At 32.0% G+C, this 21,958-nt stretch overlaps 3 protein-coding genes across 4 annotated transcripts; 2 read left to right on the forward strand and 1 right to left on the reverse strand.

Moving 5' to 3' along the window:
* The first annotated feature begins 2,810 nt into the window (after positions 1-2,810).
* LOC146531551 (uncharacterized) lies at positions 2,811-8,310 on the forward strand. Its single transcript, XM_085198575.1, has 5 exons — positions 2,811-3,034; positions 3,920-4,176; positions 4,673-4,719; positions 7,647-7,711; positions 8,087-8,310. Exons 1-5 carry the CDS (start codon positions 2,848-2,850, stop codon positions 8,191-8,193), a joined length of 663 nt encoding a protein of 220 aa, XP_085054701.1. The 5' UTR covers positions 2,811-2,847; the 3' UTR covers positions 8,194-8,310.
* A 4,476-nt stretch (positions 8,311-12,786) lies between these two features.
* Positions 12,787-16,522, forward strand: LOC146531552 (uncharacterized). Of its 2 annotated transcripts, XM_085198275.1 has the most exons (4): positions 12,838-13,191; positions 14,908-14,997; positions 15,496-15,627; positions 16,277-16,522. In XM_085198275.1, the coding sequence occupies exons 1-4, from the start codon at positions 13,096-13,098 to the stop codon at positions 16,343-16,345; spliced, it is 387 nt and encodes a 128-aa protein (XP_085054401.1). In that variant the 5' UTR covers positions 12,838-13,095; the 3' UTR covers positions 16,346-16,522. The 2 variants fall into 2 exon arrangements, with proteins under 2 accessions (XP_085054400.1, XP_085054401.1); XM_085198274.1 differs by lacking the exon at positions 16,277-16,522 and having other exon boundaries at positions 12,787-13,191; positions 15,496-16,264.
* A 3,424-nt stretch (positions 16,523-19,946) lies between these two features.
* On the reverse strand, positions 19,947-20,844 carry LOC146531553 (uncharacterized). Its single transcript, XM_085197851.1, has 2 exons — positions 20,617-20,844; positions 19,947-20,261 (listed from the first exon to the last, which is right to left on the reverse strand). Exons 1-2 carry the CDS (start codon positions 20,842-20,844, stop codon positions 19,992-19,994), a joined length of 498 nt encoding a protein of 165 aa, XP_085053977.1. The 3' UTR covers positions 19,947-19,991.
* Between the last annotated feature and the right edge of the window lie 1,114 nt (positions 20,845-21,958).

Below are 21,958 nucleotides of genomic sequence, written 5' to 3' on the forward strand. Positions count from 1 at the left end.
TTTACTCGATGAAATTAAATATTTAATATTTCCATTTTCTTCACTTAAGTGGCGAGGCGAAAACGGAAAGGAATGGAATATCTTAACATTAGGTTCCCTTTACCTACCTTCCTGTTTATGGGAGTGGGGCGTTAAGCTTAACAATATATATACCAAAGAATTTGGGCACCCAGAATTAGTATAATATCATAACAAACATCTATAATGTAAGTAAATGATATATCATTATAGACCTAATTAATTATTGTAGTATTAATCAAACAAGCTTACATCTTCGTATATCATTATTTATAAATAGATTAATTACAAAAACTGGTCAAGTGCGAGTCGGTCTCGCCCATCTATGGTTCCGTACCAATTCATGATTGTAAGTCAACGGAAACGTTGATAACACTTTAAAAATGTTAAAAAATAAAAAATATATATCACCCGAATAAGAACAAGACTAAAGCACCATAAAAATAAAGTAAAAAGGATAACAAAATCATTAGTCGTTCGAATTCCTAAGTTCTTCTAGCGTGTACTCGTACCTACCAAGTAAAAACACCAGTACATCCATCTCGCTGTCTTCGGCAAGCGTTCAACTGGTACAATCCATCAACGGCTGTCGAGCTTAAATCTCTTTATAATTCGTAAAACAAACTATTTTCTGCAATTGCAATCTGAAAAATTGCTATAAACAAACTTTAGAATGTAGTGTTAAGTGATTTCGTTCTCCATTTTACATAATTTCGTTTTTTTTTCATTTAAATAATAAATATCATGAGATTTTTACAAGTAAATTAAACGAATCGAAGCTACAATTATTGTGCGTACAGTTAGACGTTTCAATTGCGATAATATGATGTCACCGTTTACAATCCTTGAAAGTACCAGTAATGGCCAAGTAATGACTGATGGTGATAACATATAGTATTTACTATGTTATTATCAATTATTTGGCTATATTACACAAAAATATATTTTCAATTTGAAGCAATAGTTCTTGAGATTAGAGCTTTCAACAAAACAAACTCAAGAAATTAACTTTTAAATTCAATATATATCTTTCATTTTTAATTTACACCCCATATTAAGAATCTATACTCGTATATATAAAAGAACTCGTCCTCACTGACTGAGGTAAGACGCACGCACAGCCGCTGTGCGTAGAAACGTGGAATTTGGACAGATATTTACTTTCGTAATCTGGACATCCACTAAGAAGGGATTTTGCAAAATTTTAACCCTAAAGGGGTTAAATAAGGGTTGAAAGTTTGTATGGAAAAAAAATTAAAGCGACACCGATTTTTATAAAATTTGAAATTTCAATTTTTAAAAGTATTTAATTGAACACATGTTTCATCGTTTTCTAGAATTCACCCCCTAAGGGTGCAGATAGGGCTTGAAAGTTTGTATGAAAAATCTTTAAATCGCCACTGTTCTTTATAAAATTTGAAATTTAGACTCTTAAAAATATTTCATTGAACACGTGTTTCATGGTTATTAGAATTCATCCCTAAGGGTGCAAATAAGCAGGCGAAGCTGCGGGCGTCCGCTAGTCTTATATAAATAAACACGTAAAATATATTAAAACGTAATTAAAAACAACTGTTACCTCATATAATATCTAAAGTGCATAAATAAAACATAGCATAAAGAAACTAAGCCAAGAACAGTATGAATAGGGTCGGTTTTAGTCATAATAGTGAAATAAATCAAAGAGAAGGATCGACGATCCATCATGAAGGGTGCCTGCTGACGCGCCGCGAATATTGCAAGTTTATTATGGCCGAGGACGGTGCCTGGCTACATTATGCTTAGAGTAATTTATGCATTAAGTACATTTTTTCCCTTTTTTTCATTTTCACGCAGTATCCCGCATGTAGCGGGAAAGGGGAAGCTAGTGTTAGGATGCTCTACTCTCCACTTTTCCGCCGAATTCTGGAGGCTGAATTTTGAGAAACGGAAGTTAACGCCGAGCTTTGCTGTGATACCAGAGTAAAAAATATTAAATAATTTATTTCTTTGAGAGCGAACCCACAAACGTAAATTGTAGTTATAATAAATTAAAAGCTATTTGAGATATTTAAGTTTTTATTTGTAAGGAAAATTTTAAATATTTGTAATTTTTTAATTTAAAATACTTTCTAGCTGTAAATGTTTGTCTTATTGTACACTTACAATATACACATACAACTTTTTTACAAAATTTAAAAGAAAATCAAGATCTATCATAAATTTGACGTTATCATAATATATTAGTTTGATTAATATATTTCTTACATAATAATGTGATTTAATTAAAAAAATAAACAAAATTGTATAATATGCGCTCGGTCTCGGCCTTCAAAAGGTATCCAAAGTATTACAAAAATGTAAAAAGAATTGCTTGGTTAGTGAAATATTCTTAACCTTAAAAATACATATATAGTTTGGAGTGTTAATGGAAAAAAACTTTAAGGGGTGGGTGGCTTTACTAGCAAGGACATTACATAAATGAAGAATTAGGCCAAGATAAATGAGGGAAGTGTCATCCTCCAAACCTCCTACAATAAAATATGCATTTGACCTTATGGCGAACGGATTGTCCCAATTGGTTGACTCGCCTAAGCGACTCCTGAATCAAAATATACAATATGTTTTAAAAAGCTATGAGCTATATAAATAATGTAAAATTTAAAAAATAGTTGAGAATGCCTTATCGTTCATGACTCCTAAACCTGAAGAAAATACGTGAAAATAAAACAGATTTCCACTGAATAGATGTCTTAAATCTAGAAATAAACTGAATGAGAGTGCAAAAATAACTTTTATTTCTTTATTTACAGGTACATTTACTATACGTTTTAACTTAAGTCTTTTCAAATGTGTTCAAATCGGGCCGTAGTCGAGAGTTTAGAATGTTATATGGACGATTTAGTCGAGTGCTTCGAAGATTTTGTGAAGAAATCACTCATTATAATATCTTTTGGCCTTGGTGTTATTGTTGCTATGCTACTTTATTTACTTAAAAGTGTGTGTGACCGTCAGCCTTCACAAAACGTAGTGACTGGTTAGTATATTTTTTTTATAATGGAAAAAAAATAAAAAAAACATTTTTTTTTGGAAAATAAAAAAAATATATATTCATGTCTTAAATAATTAAGCCTGAGCCAAAACAAAGAGAACTTAAGTAAAAATATTGTGCTCATGCTTTTTTGTCTACAAAGAATTAATTACTTAGATTACTACTTTTTTTAACTTCACGCTGTTCCTAATAAGACACTTTCGTTCTCCACTTTCCGCCGAATTCTTCATCACCTGTTGAGTGTCAGAATTCAACGCCACTAAATTACTATTGGAAACTTTTAATAAGACTATATTATTATATTTCAACCTATGGACCAAAATTTAAATCAAATTTAATTATATCACAATTATTTAATCATTCAAAATAGTGCTTTTAATACTAGTTAAATACCTTTCATATTTTATTTATTGTGAAAGCACCTAATATTTCATTCAAATACTAACTCCGATGTCGAATTGAATAGGAATAGCTGAATATTAGGCAATTATAATGTTAATGATGATTGACCCACATACGACACTTCCGATTCATTGGGGAATTTACTGCACGTGTTTTTTATTTTCGCTTATATATAATTTATATTATATTATTTTTAAATTCACGCTGTATCCCGCATATAACAGAGCGGGCAGAGGAAATATGGAAACATGGGAACCTAGTGTTAAGGGAACCTTCCCATTGAGAAAGGAAGGGAACGCAAGTGCCCTTTCCCGTTTTCCGCAGAATTTTTGAGTTTTTGAATTTGTGAGTGGGAATCAAACCCACAACCGGTCGCGTTTACAATCACACTTTGTAATAACAAAAATTAATAAAATCGTAAAAAAATTAAAAGCAATTGACATGAAAAATCTATTTTTTTTTTTATAGAAAATGCAACCAGATCTCAAAATCAATACGAAACCCGTAACTTGGTAGAAGAAAACACTATAAACTCGCTTCGAAATGACTTATATAATAATCAAGCAACACAAAAGAATATACTAAAAGAGAAAGCACCTTCAACTACCAATTATGATGATGAGAAGCAAATTCTGACTAGCAATACCACAATACCGAGGCCTCTTCTCATGCCGAGCTATGATGAGCAAATCCTAAGGGATATTGGTCTGGCTTCATGTTCTAAGGTGAGTTCCAGGGTTGTCTCTAAGTAATTAGTTCTATATACAATCTTGAAAACTTAATCTTTGTCTGTTTGTAAATATAGGTAATTTATGTATAAAATATTCTGTGATTATTGTTTTTCTGTTTGTCTGTATCCCGTATATATACATAGTATAGAGAGATGAGACCTAGTGTTAAAAAAATTGGGTGTTGAGTGGGCACGGATCACTCAGTCTCCTAGCTTTTGCTACAACCATGCTTGTGGGTTCGATCCCAACTCGAAATTAATGTTTTTATATTCCCCCTCTAGCTAAACAAAGCCACGTAGAGTCACTTGTCTCGGATTTGTGGCGGAAAGAGAGTATCTTGATACACGGTTCTCTCCGCCTACCTGGCTATATACGGAATAAAACTTGAAACTAAAAAAATAATTTAAGCAAGCTTCCAATCACAAGTATTATTTTGTTTTTAACTTTTTAGTTAGTCAAAGTTTAATTTAATAAAACGTGATATTTTCAGACTAATTGTAAAATTCGAAATAATAATCAAGTTATTACGTCTTCTAAGTAAGTTATTGTAGTTTTTTTTTCTATTGACAAATATCTTTATATATAAGGTCTACAATAGAAAAATATATATATATATAAAATATATATATATATATATATATATATATATATATATATATATATACAGGGTGTCCCAGGAGTCAGCGATAAAACGAAACCAGGTGATAGACCAAGTCATGACAGTTATGAGAAAAATATAAAAAAAAATGTTTGTCATGTATTTTTCATATTATATTGATTTTAAAAAATATCGGAAAAACCGACACCCTGTGATGGTTTTTCAAGTCCCAGGACTACAAATATTACACTTTCTTCATTTTTTTTTTCTGTAATGTAATCATGAGTAACCCTTCTGTGAATTACAGTTTAAGATTGAAACATACCTGCATCAGTTTTCAATAAAATATCGTGTTTTTGCCAAACATTGAATTCAAAATATTTAGTACACACAACTTTAACCGACTGTACTATAAAAAAAATGTAGTACACTGTTTTTGCAAGTAACTTTAAAAGTTGGCGCATTTAATCTGGATTCCAAAATGGTACGATACTTGCTGGATTACTTCTTTGTTGAAGAGAGAAAAATCGAAATACACGATAATCGGGATGACGTTCAGCGTTTTGGTATCTTTTCCGATACATTCTAGCTGCAGCATTTGCGTTACATTCATGGAGAATGGTTATTCTCCATGAATGAAATGCATATTGTCAATGTGTCAAAGACTGAATATATGGCCTGCGAGAGCCCGGACTCGAGCACTATCCTTATAAGTCCTGGGCCAGCCCCTAAGTCGGATAAGCGTTGCCTGGGCTAAGTGGCAGGAGGTTACTGGTGTAGTCTGTGATCACAGGATACCGTCCAAACTCTTATTCGGCCAAGGAGATCGTGATCGATGCCTCCAGACTCGTGCATGACGGATCCAAGGTACCTAAACTTTTCCAACTTAGGGGCTGGTCCAGGACCTATAAGGATAGTGCTCGAGTCCGGGCTCTCGCAGGCCATATACTCGGTCTTTGACACATTGCCAGTATGCATTTCATTCATGGAGAGTGGTTATGTAACGCAAATGTTGCAGCTAGAATGTATCGGAAAAGATATCAAAACGCTGAACGTCATCCCGATTATCGTGTATTTGGATTTTTCTCTCTTTAACAAAGAAGTAATCCAGCAAGTGTCGTACTATTTCGGAATCCAGATTAAATGCGCCAACTTTTAAAGTTACTTGCAAAAACAGTGTAGTGCATTTTTTTTACAGTACAGTCGGTTAAAGTTGAATGTAGTAAATATTTTGAATTTAATGTTTGGCAAAAACACGATATTTTATTGAAAACTGATGCAGGTATGTTTCAATCTTAAACTGTAATTCACAGAAGAGTTACTCATGATTACATTACAGAAAAAAAAATGAAGAAAGTGTAATATTTGTAGTCCTGGGACTTGAAAAACCATCACAGGGTGTCGGTTTTTCCGATATTTTTTAAAATCAATATAATATGAAAAATACATGACAAAGATTTTTTTTTATATTTTTCTCATAATCTATCTAAAATAAATCTAAAATAAATAAAAAATAAATCTCATAGTCTATCGCCTGGTTTCGTTTTATCGTTGACTCCTGGGACACCCTGTATATATATATATATGTGATGATGACTATCGTACACAGTAGTTTATATTTTTCTTTTTTTCTTTTGGTTGAGGTCAGCCGTGGCGTAGGTGTACAAAGTGTGACTCTAAACTTGACTTCTTCTTGACGACTTCAATTCCCACTCGAGGAAATGAAATATTTATAGAATAATTTATAATTCCTTGTCTTCGCTCTGGTGAGTCATTACAATCCACAATGCCTTCAGAATTCGGCGGAAAGTGAAGAACGGAGTGTCTTAACACTAGGTTTACCTTTTATGTCGAAAGCAAGTATTTAATATATTTTACCAAAAAAATATCGTTATCATGTATTATATTGTATAAACAACTTTTCTGACCGCATTAGCGTGAGCTAGTGTAACTTTTGAAGTCGTAAAAGATTATTTTCAAACTTCCCCAAATACATAACTTCTTAATACTCGCTTATTAAATACTAGTTATTCACCACAGCTTCACTCGAGGGATTTTTTTAATAATAATAATTTGTACGTATGTCTGTTTATATATGATTTTTCTATTTTAACTCTCTATCAAATCTCATCTATACTTCTATACTAATATAATAAAGCGGAAGAGTTTGTTTGTTTGTTTGTTTGAACGCTAAGATCTCTGGATCTACTGGATCGATTTACTTTGTTTTTGTTTTGTATGAAAGCTGCATTCTTCAGAAGTGCTATAGGCTATATAATTTTACATTACACATATATACTAATAAATTAAAATACTTTCTAATTTGACATGCAATTTATTCTGCCATGTTAATAACAACCGACGTCGCTACGCGACCGCGTTCCGCGTTACCGCGTCATTTTGATATTCATCCTTATGAAAGTAAATATAATAGTCACTTTTAGCATTTCATCTAGATTGAAATTATATTTCTATAGAAATTATATTCTTATATTTCAAGCAGGCGTAGCCGCGTCCGGGTCCGCTAGTATAACATAATTTAATAATTTATGAACATATTTGTTGTAGTTTTTCTTATTTACTTACAAGTTATAATGAATTCATTAATATCGAACAAATAAATACATTTCTTTCCTGTTCAAATGCTTGTATATATTATGTATATTATAGTATTACCTTACAGAGTTACGAGTATATGTATTTATATATAAATATATACGAGTATATGGTTTGTATGTATATGTGTATTTATAGTAAAACTCACACGCTTGTGTTGCCAAGTACTTTTATAATTAAAAACTTTAGTAGGTGTTCTCTATGACAACATGGCTGTATATTTTACATGAAACTTTTAATTTATCTACAGAGTCCCGATAGCAACTTCGTCGACAACAAAATATAAATCCATACATTCCATTCGTCAGAGCAAACGTACGTTAAAATTATAATACCTATTACTAATTATAACTAATTATAACACTATGATATAAAAAGCAGAAACCCTATGAAACTACTCCAGAGAAGAAATTTCTAAAATTCTTATAACAGCAAAAAATGTCGTTAAGCTTGTGATTGTCAAAGTGACGGTTATGGGTTCGATTCCCACTAGAGGAAACGAATTGTTATATATTAATATTTTCATTTCTTCAGTTCTGCCACTCAATATACTATGCCTACAGCATTCAGCAGAAAGTGGGGGGGAAGTGGAGGAGTGTCTTTACACTATATCCTCCTGTCCCTCTATCTACCCTATTACATGCGGGATGAAAAAATAATAAATAATAAACATATAAATATAATTTCTAGCAAACATATCATCATCGCAAATATGCCAGAGACCGTTGGAAAAACAAGACTCCTGCTGTTCCGTATGCTGCAACAATAAACCCAGCCCGAAGTGGAGCAAATTGTGAACTTTATTAATTATGCCAGAAAATTCGTAATAATTTGTCGCCAGCTCTGTTAGTTTTTGTATTCGTCATTTGGGAGTTTTTTTTGTAAAAAATGTTAATATTAATAATGTTTTGTTTTGTTTTTTGTTTTTTCATTTATTATATATTTATTATGTGTTTGTTTTATTTAACCTTTTATTGTGTTATTTAGTATGTAAATAGTTTATTTATGTATGAGATAATTAACATAATTAATGTTATTTTATTGAATTAAATAGTGGGGATGTGCGTACAACTGAAAAAACTGGTGCATTGCATCTGACTGTAATGGCGATGGCAGTGGGTTCAATTCCCATTCAGGGTAGACACGAATTACTTTCAGGGGAGAAATACAAAATCTGGCATTCAATTCTGGCATTCAACATTCAAATTCTCAAAGGGAGAGTTTCAATTCAGAAGGAGAGTTTTAGTATAAGGTTTTGTCTGCTTACACCAACAAATACGGTGAAACACTGAAAACACACGTTTTATACTATAATATAATAACCTAGTTAGAGTAAAAAACTTGTTCAATAGCATTTCGTTAATAAAAATAAAATTTGAAAAAGCAATCAAGAAAATTTTACATTATTCGTATTTCTAACCTCAACTGTAATATTTTCCATTCCATAGTAAAGCTGCTGGATTGTTTATTAGCGAACACTTCGTAATTACCTCGGACAGGTATTTTCTTTGAACAAAGGGAATATAAATATGCTACTTATAATATAAATTTACAAAGTAAATATTAATTTATTTCGTCACTTCAACTGGGAGTTTCTTACAATTGTATTGAAATAATAAAAAAATCTATTAAGTGTGAATCAGAGTCGCCCTCTGTTAAATTAATAAACTTAAGTTTTCGGAATTATGGATATATTTTGTATGAAATTAAGTACAAATAATAGATTGTATTGATTTTTTTTATATGAAAAAGAATTAAATATTTACTTGGACCTAAATATTTAGTATAATAGTATAAATTTAATAGTCTATATATATATAAAATCGAAAGGTCACTCACTCATTACAAAATCTCAGAAACTACATGTGCTAGGAATCTCAAATTTTGTATAGGAGTTATTTATAGGACGTAGGTGCTCGCTAAGACGGGAACTTGCAATATTCGACTTCTAAGGGGTTGTTTTTGGGGTTGAAAGTTTGTATGAATCGTCGTTACTACAAATGCTAGGAGTCTCAAATTTTGCATGGACGTCACTTATAGGATGTAGGTACTCATAAAGACAGAAGTTAATAATAACGTAGTTATTTATTTATTTATTTATATATACTTTATTGCACAAAATTACAAAAAAAACAATGTACAAAAGGCGGGCTTAACGCTAAAAGCATTCTCTCCCAGCCGACCTTGTCATGTGGGATAATAAGTATGCAGGTGTGCAGAAGTAAAATATACATACATATACATACATACACATCCAATAAATATATAAATATACATATAATAAATAGTTATACATATAATATATAATTATAATAAAATATTACGGATATTATAAATAAAAGAAATAAAAAAAAAATACATAAAAATATAAACCATATAATAATATAGCATACCATATATACTCCAATATATACAATTAATTAAATAGATGAATATTATATATTTATGTTATTTTTAAAAAAATACTCTTTTACCCGGCGCTTGAATACCTCACGAGAGGGAGCTTTTCTTATGGGCTCGGGTAGCTCATTCCATAGCCTGACACCGGCGACCGCAAAGGAGTCAGACATGAACCCTGACGTATGCCGGGGTGTGGACAGCATAAAATTGGATTGGGAACGTAAGGATGTATCGTGGAAAGAGGAAAGGAAGGAAAAGTCAGAAGATAGATAAGTGGGAGACTGAGGATTGAAGAGGATGGAGTAAAGTAAACAGAGGACTCTAGACTTCCTGCGATCAGCCACAGAAAGTCAGCCAAGCTGCCTCCTATAAGATGATATACGGTCATACTTGCGGAGGTTATAAATAAAGCGTATACAAGTGTTGAGTATCCGCTCGAGCTTGTTCACCAGTTCTTTATTCATATCCAAGGAGCAAGCATCACCGTAATCAATAATAGGAAGCAGCAAGGTATTGACCAACTGTAGTTTGGTCTGCACAGGTAAGAAATTTTTGAGGCGCACCATTGAGTGCAAGGAAGCGTAAATTTTGCGGGACATATCTGCCACATGATTGCTCCAAGTTAATTTATTATCAATTATAATACCTAAGTCTTTTACAGTGGTGGTGAAATTGATGACCGTGCCATTATATGTTAAGTTGGGCAGTTTGCTGTAATCGAGCTTGGCTAGCTGTCGCGAGCTGCCGATAATTATAGCCTGACATTTGTCAGGATTAACATTTATTCCGTATTTGGACGACCAAATCGAAATGTTACGAAGATTATTGTTAAGAGAATTAACAACACCAACAATATTATCTACACTAGCGTGTTCATAAAGCTGCAAGTCATCAGCATAAAGATGGTATCGAGAGGTTATAACGGAAGTGATGGAGTTAATGAATAATGAAAAAAGAAGAGGAGATAGAATACCGCCTTGAGGGACACCAGCTGTCACATCATGCCAGTCAGAAGAGGTCTGGCCTACACGAACCGACTGCCGACGCCCCTGAAGATAAGACGAAAACCATTGTAAAGCTGTGCTGGAGACGTTAGCGCAGGATAAGAGTGCAATAAGAAGATCATGGTCTACGGCATTGAATGCATTACTGAAATCTATTAAAATAAGCACAGTTAAGTGCTTATTTTCCATTGCTGATCTAACGTCTTCAGTGACTCTCAGTAAAGCAGTAGTGGTGCTGTGACCAGTTCTAAATCCGGACTGTAGAGGGTTTAATAGATTGTATTTAGAAAAATGCCTAGAGATTTGTTGGTAAGCGGTGGATTCTAGAATTTTAGAGAGGAAAGGTAGGATAGAAATGGGACGAAAATGTGACGGTAGCGTAGGATTAGATATTTTAGGAAGTGGGAGAACAAATGCCTTGCGCCACATCACGGGAAACTGACTAGAGAAAAAAGGAAAATTAATAATGTGGGTTATTACAGGAACAAGGATGTGTAAAATAAGGGTGATCATACCACGACTAATATCGTCAGATCCTACCGCTTTAGAGGAGATAGCTAGAATGGTTTTCTTGGTATCATTATCACTGATAGAAGAAAAGGTAAAGGTAGGGAGGTTAATTTTCGGCAAACTGTGAACTGTGTGTAGTTCACGCAGGCGAAGCCGCGGGCGGGCCGCTATAATAATACAATTGGTATTGACAGACGGACACACGGACATCAAACATTTGAAACAATTTTATGACAGGTAGGCACTATTTTTTACATAATAGCAAAGTCTATGCTATAATATAAAATCTACACTATAATAGCTCGTAGGTCCAAAGTAAATATTTTCCAGTTTTCCACATGATATCAATGGAGTCTCACAATAGCCTGTGAAATGGATGTCAGTAAATATGTTGGAATGTATTTCGCTTTGTATAAACATTTTTATCTCTTGTTCTAAACCTGCGTGTATTTTATGTATGAATTTATGAATGCTTTCATGCAAACGTGCAAATGCCTTTTCATATGTATTTTATATTAAAAATTAATTTTGGTTGTAAGTTCGATTCCCACTCCGAGATTAAATTATTTAATATTTTCATTTCCCGGCTCCGGGGACGGTAGTGTCTAAATGGAAACGGAGAGTTTGAACATTATCTACCTACCTAACCTGCTATGTGCGGGATACAGCGTGAGAGTTAATAAAAATATGACACTATAATATTTGTTCTCACTTTGTCTGTTTTTTTTTAATTTTGTTAATTAATTTTAATTACAAGTAATGCTTTTGGTATTCGGTGGAAAGTGGGGAACGGAGTGTCTTACTCTTAACACTAGGTTCCCTCTCCTTACCCTGCTGTGTGCGAGATACAGCGTGAAGCTGATTGATTTATTTTTAAACTAGACAGAAATGTTATGTAGAAATTAAAAATACCGGTCAAGTGTGAGTCGGACTCGTGCACCGAGGGATACGATAGATATTACGATTATAGGTCAATGGCACTATAGGTCTATATTTGCCATTATTGTGTGGAATGGACTGCAAATAAAAGTTTGTATTTTTTTTTTTTCATTGTTTCCATATTTCTGGTTATTTCCTTTATTTTTATTGCAAGTGCCCAGTTCTCACAAAAACATAGCATTAATGGTGGTATCATGTTTTTGGTGTACCTATATGTTTATTTGTAAACACTATCTATCCTATATTCTTGATACTCTTTAAAATATGTTTCAAAATTATTTTTCTTTATTTCAATTTTGACAATTCAAACGACACTTTTAGAAAAACTCTCAAACTGAGATAAAATTAATTATGTAGAAATATACAAAATATTTATTAATTAGGCATTTAATCGAATCTATATTCGTTTAAGTCCTAATAATGAATATCCTATAAGAACAATGGCTAAACGGCGAGTGTATTCAGGTAAATTTTATGTTTAATTAAATATTTAACTTGTTTTTAAAGATGCCTTTGATTGTGATTGTATTATCTAAGAAAATAAAATTGTGTATCAAGACTAGGTTCCCTTAGCCTACCCTTCTGTGGGCGGAAAAAAAAATATATAAATGAGACCTTTATGTACATATATGGAATTTTCAATTTCTCTACATTTGACTAAAATAACCTAACAATTTCATATTGATAAGTATATTGTATTCAATAAATATTTCAGGAGTATGCCATCCACGGCGAGCAGGGAACGGAAGAGACAGCTTTGAATTTTCCAAATTCACTGACTTCATCAGAAAATTCTTGCGGAGAATTTACTCTCCTTTAACCAGCAATCACATCGCCGTTGTATCTATGGTGCTCGTGGTACTCGCGTTCGTAGTTCTCTTACCACAGAGAGTGCACCATAAGGAACTGAAATCTATGAAGAACGTGCTGGATCGAATGACGGTAGAAAAGTATCGTTCTTTTATAATATATAGTTTAGAATCTAGTGTAGACTTATTATTTTCCTTTTTGCAGGAAAGCTTGAGAGATTTTCGTGATGTGAGTTCCGTGATACTAAAATTTCTTCCATTAACTTCCGTTCAGTTTTATATGTACTTAGAATGAAACGTCAAATCTTTCAAAAAAATATATATTTAAAATATAAAATTAATATTTAAAGGGGTGTTGCTGCAAGCGACAGTTGTGAGATTAACAACCACAAGCACGTTATTCAAATCCCACACCTAACATAAAATATAGGAGGATATAATGTCGAAACATTCCGCTCTCCGCCCGTATTCGAAACGAAACCCAACGCCGCGTTCCATCTTATCTAAGCGAAAAAATAAAAATAACGTTATCCCAACTATAATCAAACCCACAATCATCCTGTTCACATTTAAACGCTTTACCACTGCGCTACGATGTAAAAAAGTATTAAATATATATCCATACCTATATTATAAATTCGAAAATAACTCTGTCTGTCTGTCTGTCTTTTACGTAATCGGGGCGAAACCACTCATTTAATTGTGATAAAATACTCATTTACAGATACTTGAGGGTCTCGGGATGAACATAGCATACTTTTTTTCTCATTATTGTAATATTTTCGATATATATCAATATTGCTAAGCAACGATTTGCCAAGTTTGTTGTTAGAAAACGTCACCCAAAATGAGCTTGCTTAACGCAAAAAACGCTATTGAAAACTGTAAATAAATTCATAAATATATTTAATAAATATTCGTATAGTTCAAGCGGGCGTAGCCGCGTTTGGGTCCACTAGTATATCTATATATGTAGGTGTACCATTTCAAACCACAAAGCAGGTCACACACAATATTGCATCGGGTAAAAGTTTACAGAAAATTCGCTTAGTTACATACGAGTACGTACTGCGCCGTTCTGTCGACCGAACTTTATTTTAAACCCGTATTTGGATTTCGGACTATTTTTAACGTGGTCCGAATAAATATAGTATAATTGTATTTGTTTTCCAATATGAACGCTTGTGTAAAGTTTATGTTGGGTTTATATGAATATTATATTATTTTTTTGTGGCTATATCTCGCATATAGCAGGGTAAGCGAAGGAAACTTGGAAACCTAGTGTTACACTCTGTTCCCATTGAGATACTTCTGTTCCCTATTTTCCGTGGAATTCAGGAGGTGGAACTCTACGCCTCTATATTTTATGGTAACATTTCAAAATTTGGTATATTTTTGCTTTTGAAACTTTCCTGTAGAAACCTTACTTGCTCTCGTACGAATATGATTTATGATATAATTTTTTGAATGAAAAAAAAAACGACTTGTTTGTAAACTGCTTGAAATTCTCTGTTTAATTGACTTTAATTAAGAATTTATGATGATTTCTACAATCCAAAGGTAAAACATGAACGCCCCTTAATAATTCTTCATTAAGTGGAAAGGAAAAATTGAACAACGTATTCCTATGAAATAAAGTAGACAGATGCTAATATCAATGAATTTTAGAAATGATTTTTTTGTGTATTTACTTTTTTTATAAAATCTATTTTAATTGTTACCAAATCAATTGTATTATATTCTTAAACAAAAAATAATCAACTTTTTCTATTTTTTTTAATATAATAAATAATTTTAAAAACTAAACAAGAAATAATACTACTATATTCATTCTACTTCACATTGACAGGAGGAAGTCGACCGCGCTGAAGTGGCTTGTGTGGCCGCCGCTGAGAAGCTTTGCTGTCTTCACTCGATTTGCGACGAAAGGACTGAAGCGGTTTGATCTATAGACTATAAATTATTATTTAAGTGGCATTAAAAGTAGTTTTTAATATAAAAAAACACCAATTCCAAACAGTAAAATAATGAGTTGAAATTCAGTTATTCGTTGATTTTCTCAAGGATGTCTTGTTAAAACTGGACCAAATTTAAAACGGCACCACACTGAAAGCACCAGATTTCAAATAAAAAAGAATAATCGGAATAGGTCATAAGTCGAAATTATAGCAAACATAAAAAAAATATAAAAAATATACGTCGAAATGAGAGACAGAAGTTTTACAGAAGTCTAAAAAAAAATATTAAAAAATACAAAAAAAAATATATATATAAAAAAATTGTTATATGAATATGTACTTTGAAATAAATAATGATAGATATATCTTTTACATAGTTTCTTAGAAATTAAATGGAACGAATGTTATGTGTTTGGAATGGAATGTGTTTGTGTTGTTGTGGAACGAATGTTTTAACGATAAAAATAGTGCTTTCCCAGAAACAAGAACACCGTCATATATCGATGTGCACCAGCGGATGCCTCATCACCACCCGGTCTGAACCCATTCAAGCGGAGAAGGAAAGTGGTGTCATTCGAAGAGCCTTCTACAACAGAGATACATCACAAAGGGTATTGCTGAAACATTTGAAAGGAATCCTAAATTATTTTTATTTTCTCGATCTGGTAAATCACACACAGGCGAATATTGAACAAAATATCTTAATATCAAATTGTAGGTAGGTAGGTAGAGAGAAAGTGTTACCCACTTTCTACAGTATACAGAGCAAAGAAATAAAAATATTCATAAATATTAATTCGTTCTCTCAAGAATCGAACATACAGCCTTCGCGTTTAACAGTCACACACTACGACGACCTTATTATTTTGTAATTGATTTTATCTATTCTTTTATCTACATATCACATTTTATATCCAGCGAGACATTAAGGTAGACAATTAAAAAAATATCAAAAGTTTGATACAATTTAATCATTTCACGGTGTATCCCGCACACAGTAGGGTAGGCAGAGGGGACCTAGTGTTGAGACACTCAGTTCCCCAATTTCTGTCGAATTCTGGAGGCATTGCGTATTAAGTGGCAGCACTCAACGCCGCTCTTTGCCTCGACGCCAGAGCGAAGAAATGGAAATATAAACGTAAATAAATATTTCACTTCCTCGAGTGGGGATCGAACCCAGAACCGTCGCGTTACAGTCACACCCTTGTGCCGCTGCGCCACGACGGGCTCTTTACCATTTCATTTCTTTTTTTTTTTCAGGAAATTGCTATAATGTCGATTGTATATACCGACTCGTTTGACCATCAAGTAGAACTGCCATTTCAGTAGTCCATCAATCAAGTAAACAAATGAAGTCTTTATAAGTACTTTACTACTGGAAAATGTTTTTCTATGAATGTATAATGAATTAAAAGGATTTTAAAGCTAAGAATATTATTATGACACACATCAAAATAGAAATATTTTATTTATTTGATTAGTTTATGTTTTTGGTCGTTATTATTATCATTATTAAACGAAAAAAAAAACCGGACAAGTGCGAGTCGGGCTCACTCAGCGAGGGTTCCGTATAAAAATTGGAGGTCTCGAGCTTTTTCTGAATTTCAGTCTTAGCTTAGCCAGAGCCCTTCCAAGAGAAAATGAAAATAGTTTATATGTAATCATTCCCGAGAGTGATACTCGAATCTATAACTTAATATATAGACGAGCTTATTCGTTATTTATATAGGATCAAAGTTAATAAGTAGGAGCATTAGCGCGACAGGGTGTGGGTTCGATTCCCTTTCGAGGAACTGAAATATTTTTATTTTCTCGCTGTATACGAAACAATACGCGATATCTTTCTTAACATGCCTCTAGTATTCGACAGAAAGTGAGGAACGGCTATGTTTTAATGGAAACGGAGTGTTTTAACACTAGGCTTCCGGCTTACGTCTGTCTACTCTGTCATGTGCGGGATACAGCGTAAAGCTAAAAAATATATAACACTTCTCAAAGTATTACTCATTGAAAGAACGTCATAATTTTATTTACATTTTATACGCACATTAATTCCAAAACGTTAATTTCAATGGCGTTTGTGTTACATAGAAGCGAAGCACGTCACTGCCTCAAAATAGAATTGTACAGTTTATATATAAAATCTACCCTTCAAAAATTAAGCTAAAATAAATAAATCATATATAGCTAAAAATTTTATTTAAAATTTTTATTTTATAATTTAATACATTGCTTATGTTGAGAGGTGGAACTTAACGTCACGCTGTTTTTGCTGTAGCAGGAAAAATAAAAAAAAATATATATATTCTATCTTGCCCCGAAGGGAACCCAAATTTATTACCATCTTGCTTACAGTCGAACACTGTACCTATATGCGTACATATATACGTTTATACACAAACAGACAGACCAAAAATTGTATTATATACCTATTACGTGAAAGATGTGTAAATGTAATAAAATGTAATGTATATTTCGAATTACCTAATTAGGTAACGTAGGACTACGTATTTAAAAAATATAATAATTTTTATTTTACGTCAAACTATATAGTCAGTTTTTTTCCTAGTTTTAATAATTATTCATGTTTATTTTAATTATTAATATTTTAACATTAGTCGGTTAAAAAAAACTTTAATAGTTTTTATAAAGTCATCAAAACTTGACTTTTCCTTCTATAATAAATAATTATGACAGCTAAAAAAATAACGCAATAAATATGTGAACAGAAATTTTAAAGTAAAACATGGCTATTAATAAATTCATAAAAAAATTACTAGGCGAAATAATATTATGCTTCACAATAGCGATTCTTGCCGGCCATATAACAACAAGCTTTTGGGAACGATATTTAATACAAAAAGAACTTTATAATATGAAGGATAACCTGCGACGCTTGAACGTAAGCAATTTTGTGCGTTTCTTGGATTTAATTTTAAACTATATGAAAAAAAAGTCAAAAGCTAAGAAACATCCATATCTTGATCTCATCATCATCAACAGCCATCTTTTGTCCACTGTTGGACATAGGCCTTCCCCAATTCTCGCCACCCCACTCGATCCTCAGCTTTTCGGACAGCTTTACCTGCCAACTGGGTATCTTGATATACAAATAATTTATTTGATATACATACAATTATTTAATGAATATCAAAGGCCGTAGTGGCGCAGGAGCTCAAGCGTATGGCTGTAAACACGACGGTTGTGAATTCGATTCTCACTCGGGCAAATGAAATATTTATGTTTTCATTTTCATCACTCTGGTAAAGGCAAAGCGCGGCGTTTAGTTCCGCCATTAAATGCCTCAATAAAATACTTCAGGAATTTGGCTGAAAATGGGAAACGAAGTGTCTTAATGGACAACGAAATATCTTAACACTAGGTTCCCAGGTTCTCTCTGCCAACCCTACTATGTGCGATGATAAAATAATCATTGTCCCAAATTAATGAAACTTATCATTAAGTTTAAGCTCAGTATCATATAAATGTTGTTATATAGTTAGAATGCATCTGACTCAATAAATACTCGTGAGGAATATCATTCGGGGAATTATTTCGATATATTTGTTATGTAAATTCAGTGATTTCCTCCGTCCAGTCGATGACTGTAAATATATAGTATACGAAATTATGATATCACCACTGCCATTAAAACATAATCAAGGAGACGAAACAAGGAGAGTCAATTAATTTTACGTATTAGCTATGCGTAGGCTGTCTTCTTATATTTTCAGTAAATTCCAAATCTAAATTGATTTTACAGGTCACAGTTAATTACATAGGAAATGCATATGATAACTTGCATAATGAATTAATAGGCTTAGCGGGATCAAAACAACCAAAGCAACCTCGGCATAATGTTAAATTTTCAAATCAGCACCAGGACGGGAACACAGCTAAAACTCTACAATATGAAATTATAAAAGAAATGGATAATGAAAAAAATCGGAAACCAATAGTACAGAGAGAAATGGGAATTATGAGTAATTCTTACAATGCAATTAATAACAGTGAAAGTAGAAATGTCTCAACTTTTACCAATAATCCGTCTAAGACCACCGCTGTCGGTGAAGAGTCTAAAGGACCCTACAGTAAAAGTAAATATAGTTGTAAATTGAAAAAAAGTCACGAATCTCAAGAAAATTGTAAAACATGTGTCTGTAGTTACAAATAAAATTATATGTACATACTTGTCTAATTTATTTACCTTAATAAAGACCTAAATTTAATAGACAAATTTAAATTTTACCTGGATCAAATTAAGTCTTAGTTGTGCATCCTCGATAACGCAAGCAACTCTTCAATTACTACGCCCTACTTGTTTCCGTAAAGCTAGATAATTGCAAAATGGAGTTTAATATTGGTGTGAAGAATCTGGTCAAGATAGTTGACATGGAAGTTGCTGACATGGGATTCTCAAATAGTGGAGTAAGGCCTAAGGCATTTGCTGCTATTGGGAGCGTAAAGAGATGAAAAATTGCCGCATAAAACTAAAATATAATTAGATCAATCTCTTCTTTTTCCCATAATTGATTATGAAGATTCTTTGCCTAGATTTGTCACAGCAATTACTAAATAAACTCTTCCGTCTCCAAAACTTAATAATTAGAATGATATGTCAATTTTAAGTTTTTATCAATAGAAAGTTGGCTATAAGAGATCACTTGTAGCCGAAGCCGTCTTTGACCTATTCTGGTCAACATGTAAAATTTGTTATATCAATTCGTATTATCATTTTTGTGTAATAAAGTTTTGATATAATTTAAATTATAATTAGCATCCAAATTAATATATTCATATAATAAAAAAATATTTAATATAATAAATAATAAATTTCATTTACAACAATAATGAATGAAAGCATTATTCCATATTCGTATTATCTTTTTTATTTGTTAAATTATAGACACCAAATCTAAAATGCCCCAAAACAAAAGTTTCTTAGAAAAATTATGTTATCTCCATTTTCTTCTAGTCAATCGGTATTAATATTAGTGAACTTAGGACTTTTCGTGGCAACGTTACTGTTATTATCTCGTTTAAATGATTCACTCTTTACAAACACATCGACATTTGGAAGTAAATAGTGGGTATTTGGATTCCATACAAAATCACCTCCTTGGAGCGTGTGTGCTAATGCTTCTAAAATTTCCACTTGTCCTTCGATTTTAGGTAGGTCGTATGAGAATTTTACCACGTTATTTTCTAAATCATGATAGGATTTTTTCATTTTCGATATGTTATACTGAAATGAAAAATTACAAAATAAATTTGAAAAACGGGGTTTAGTTACAAGCGTACTGATAACGCAGTGGTTGTCAGTCCCACTGGGAGGGAATTAATTATTATTTATTATTAGTTTACTTTAATTTTTTCGCTCAGGTATTTATGCAAAAACGTTAAGTTCCAGCACTCAAAAGTTACACACAATGCCTCGAAAATTAAGGAGAAAGTGGGGAACGTCTAGTTTTAACACTCGTTTCCTAGGTTCCCTCTATCCTGCTATATGAGGGATACAGCATTAACTTTTATAATTAAAGAAAATTGTTGACAAATTATTTTACTATATGAATATAATTTTATAATAAAAATAGAATTACCGCAATTTCATCTATATTTCTGGTAATATTATGGATATCACATTTCTTACTGCACATATTGCAGTGGTACTTTAGGAGTACAAATATTATTGCAATCAAACTCGTTAATATTAGAAAGTTACAGATATTACAAAAGAAACAAGATTTTTGTGGACGATCTTGTATGGATAATGGCGTAGGTCGCAATCTAGGCCGTCCTCGTCGGTTTCTACGTCCACGGTATTCCATTTTTATAATAATTTTGTAGCTTCCCTTACAAATTATTTAATTTTTACATTGAAACATTTCTTTGATTTCATTTAATTAGTTTTGTGTGTATGTATGTACAATATTCTTTAAAAAAAACACGAAAATTTACCTACGTATGATAAACATCTTTCTGTATGCTGAAAGATGGATGTCAATTATATTTTTTTATGGATGCCTACAAATAAGTTTTCATTGAATGTGCTTCTTTCTGAAAAGTTTTATAAATAAGAAATAATTTATGATGTTTCGCAATAATAACATTAAAAATAATAGATACATATTTACTAGTAAATATGCGAGTTTTATTTTCCATTCATTTCTAGCCTTTTTTTTATAATTATGGAATATATTTCTTACATAAAAGTAATTCAAATTTAATTCGGATTTTAGTTAACACCATTAACATGTCGTACCATATGTGGTATGCCCATGCAGGAGTGTTGAAAGAATTAAAAATTAAAATAAACCCAATATCTCTTTAAATAAACCCAATTATTATATTCGCTACCTCTTCTTTGATTAATGTATATTTTATACATTATTCTCCTTCTCTTCTTCCTCCTGCTTTTGATATGTTTAAAAATTTACCGCCATCTTTGATTAACATTGAACACTAGGATACCGTCAATACAGCCTTCTACCACAGATAAAGCCTACAATACTAAATAGATAATATATGTATTTACAGATGTCGCTTATCGATGGTTAATTTGAAAAATAAAAATGGTTAAATTGTTTTTGAACGCATATTTAAATTTACTTGAATGTTACTATTGATATAAAAAATATTTTTTTGTTTATTACTTTAAAAACATATACTATACCTATGTGCCTTTTTTAATTTAATATAACGTTTTCAGCAATGAATTAAATTAATAAAAGTTATTTAAATATTTTTTTCCTTTTTTTCATATATATTATTTTATTAAGACAAAATCACAATTCCAATAGGTTTTAAATCGCCGCCATTCCTACAAGACGTTAGAACGAGAAGAGTAATTATTGAGCCTATCCCTTTTGCTCTCATTGTATTCCATACTTGGTTTTCATTTTACATTTCGAACGTATAGTGGTGTGCGGTGTCGATATTTGT

The sequence above is a fragment of the Heliconius melpomene genome, chromosome 15, assembly GCF_056956725.1.
Source record: "Heliconius melpomene rosina isolate 202511_hmr_F chromosome 15, ASM5695672v1, whole genome shotgun sequence".
Classification (NCBI taxonomy): Eukaryota; Metazoa; Arthropoda; class Insecta; order Lepidoptera; family Nymphalidae; genus Heliconius; species Heliconius melpomene.

Bases quoted from the DNA above. Each gene is read 5' to 3' on its own strand.
- LOC146531551 (XM_085198575.1), top strand. From the start codon at position 2,848: ATGTGTTCAAATCGGGCCGTAGTCGAGAGTTTAGAATGTTATATGGAC. The intron at 4,720-7,646 runs GTAAGTTATTGT...ATTTATCTACAG, and splicing joins CAAGTTATTACGTCTTCTAA to AGTCCCGATAGCAACTTCGT. The intron at 7,712-8,086 runs GTACGTTAAAAT...TATAATTTCTAG, and splicing joins TTCCATTCGTCAGAGCAAAC to CAAACATATCATCATCGCAA.
- LOC146531553 (XM_085197851.1), bottom strand. From the start codon at position 20,844: ATGGAATACCGTGGACGTAGAAACCGACGAGGACGGCCTAGATTGCGA. The intron at 20,262-20,616 runs GTAATTCTATTT...TTTTCATTTCAG, and splicing joins GAAATATAGATGAAATTGCG to TATAACATATCGAAAATGAA.
- LOC146531552 (XM_085198274.1), top strand. From the start codon at position 13,096: ATGGTGCTCGTGGTACTCGCGTTCGTAGTTCTCTTACCACAGAGAGTG. The intron at 13,192-14,907 runs GTAGAAAAGTAT...TCACATTGACAG, and splicing joins ACGTGCTGGATCGAATGACG to GAGGAAGTCGACCGCGCTGA. The intron at 14,998-15,495 runs GTTTGATCTATA...GTGCTTTCCCAG, and splicing joins GCGACGAAAGGACTGAAGCG to AAACAAGAACACCGTCATAT.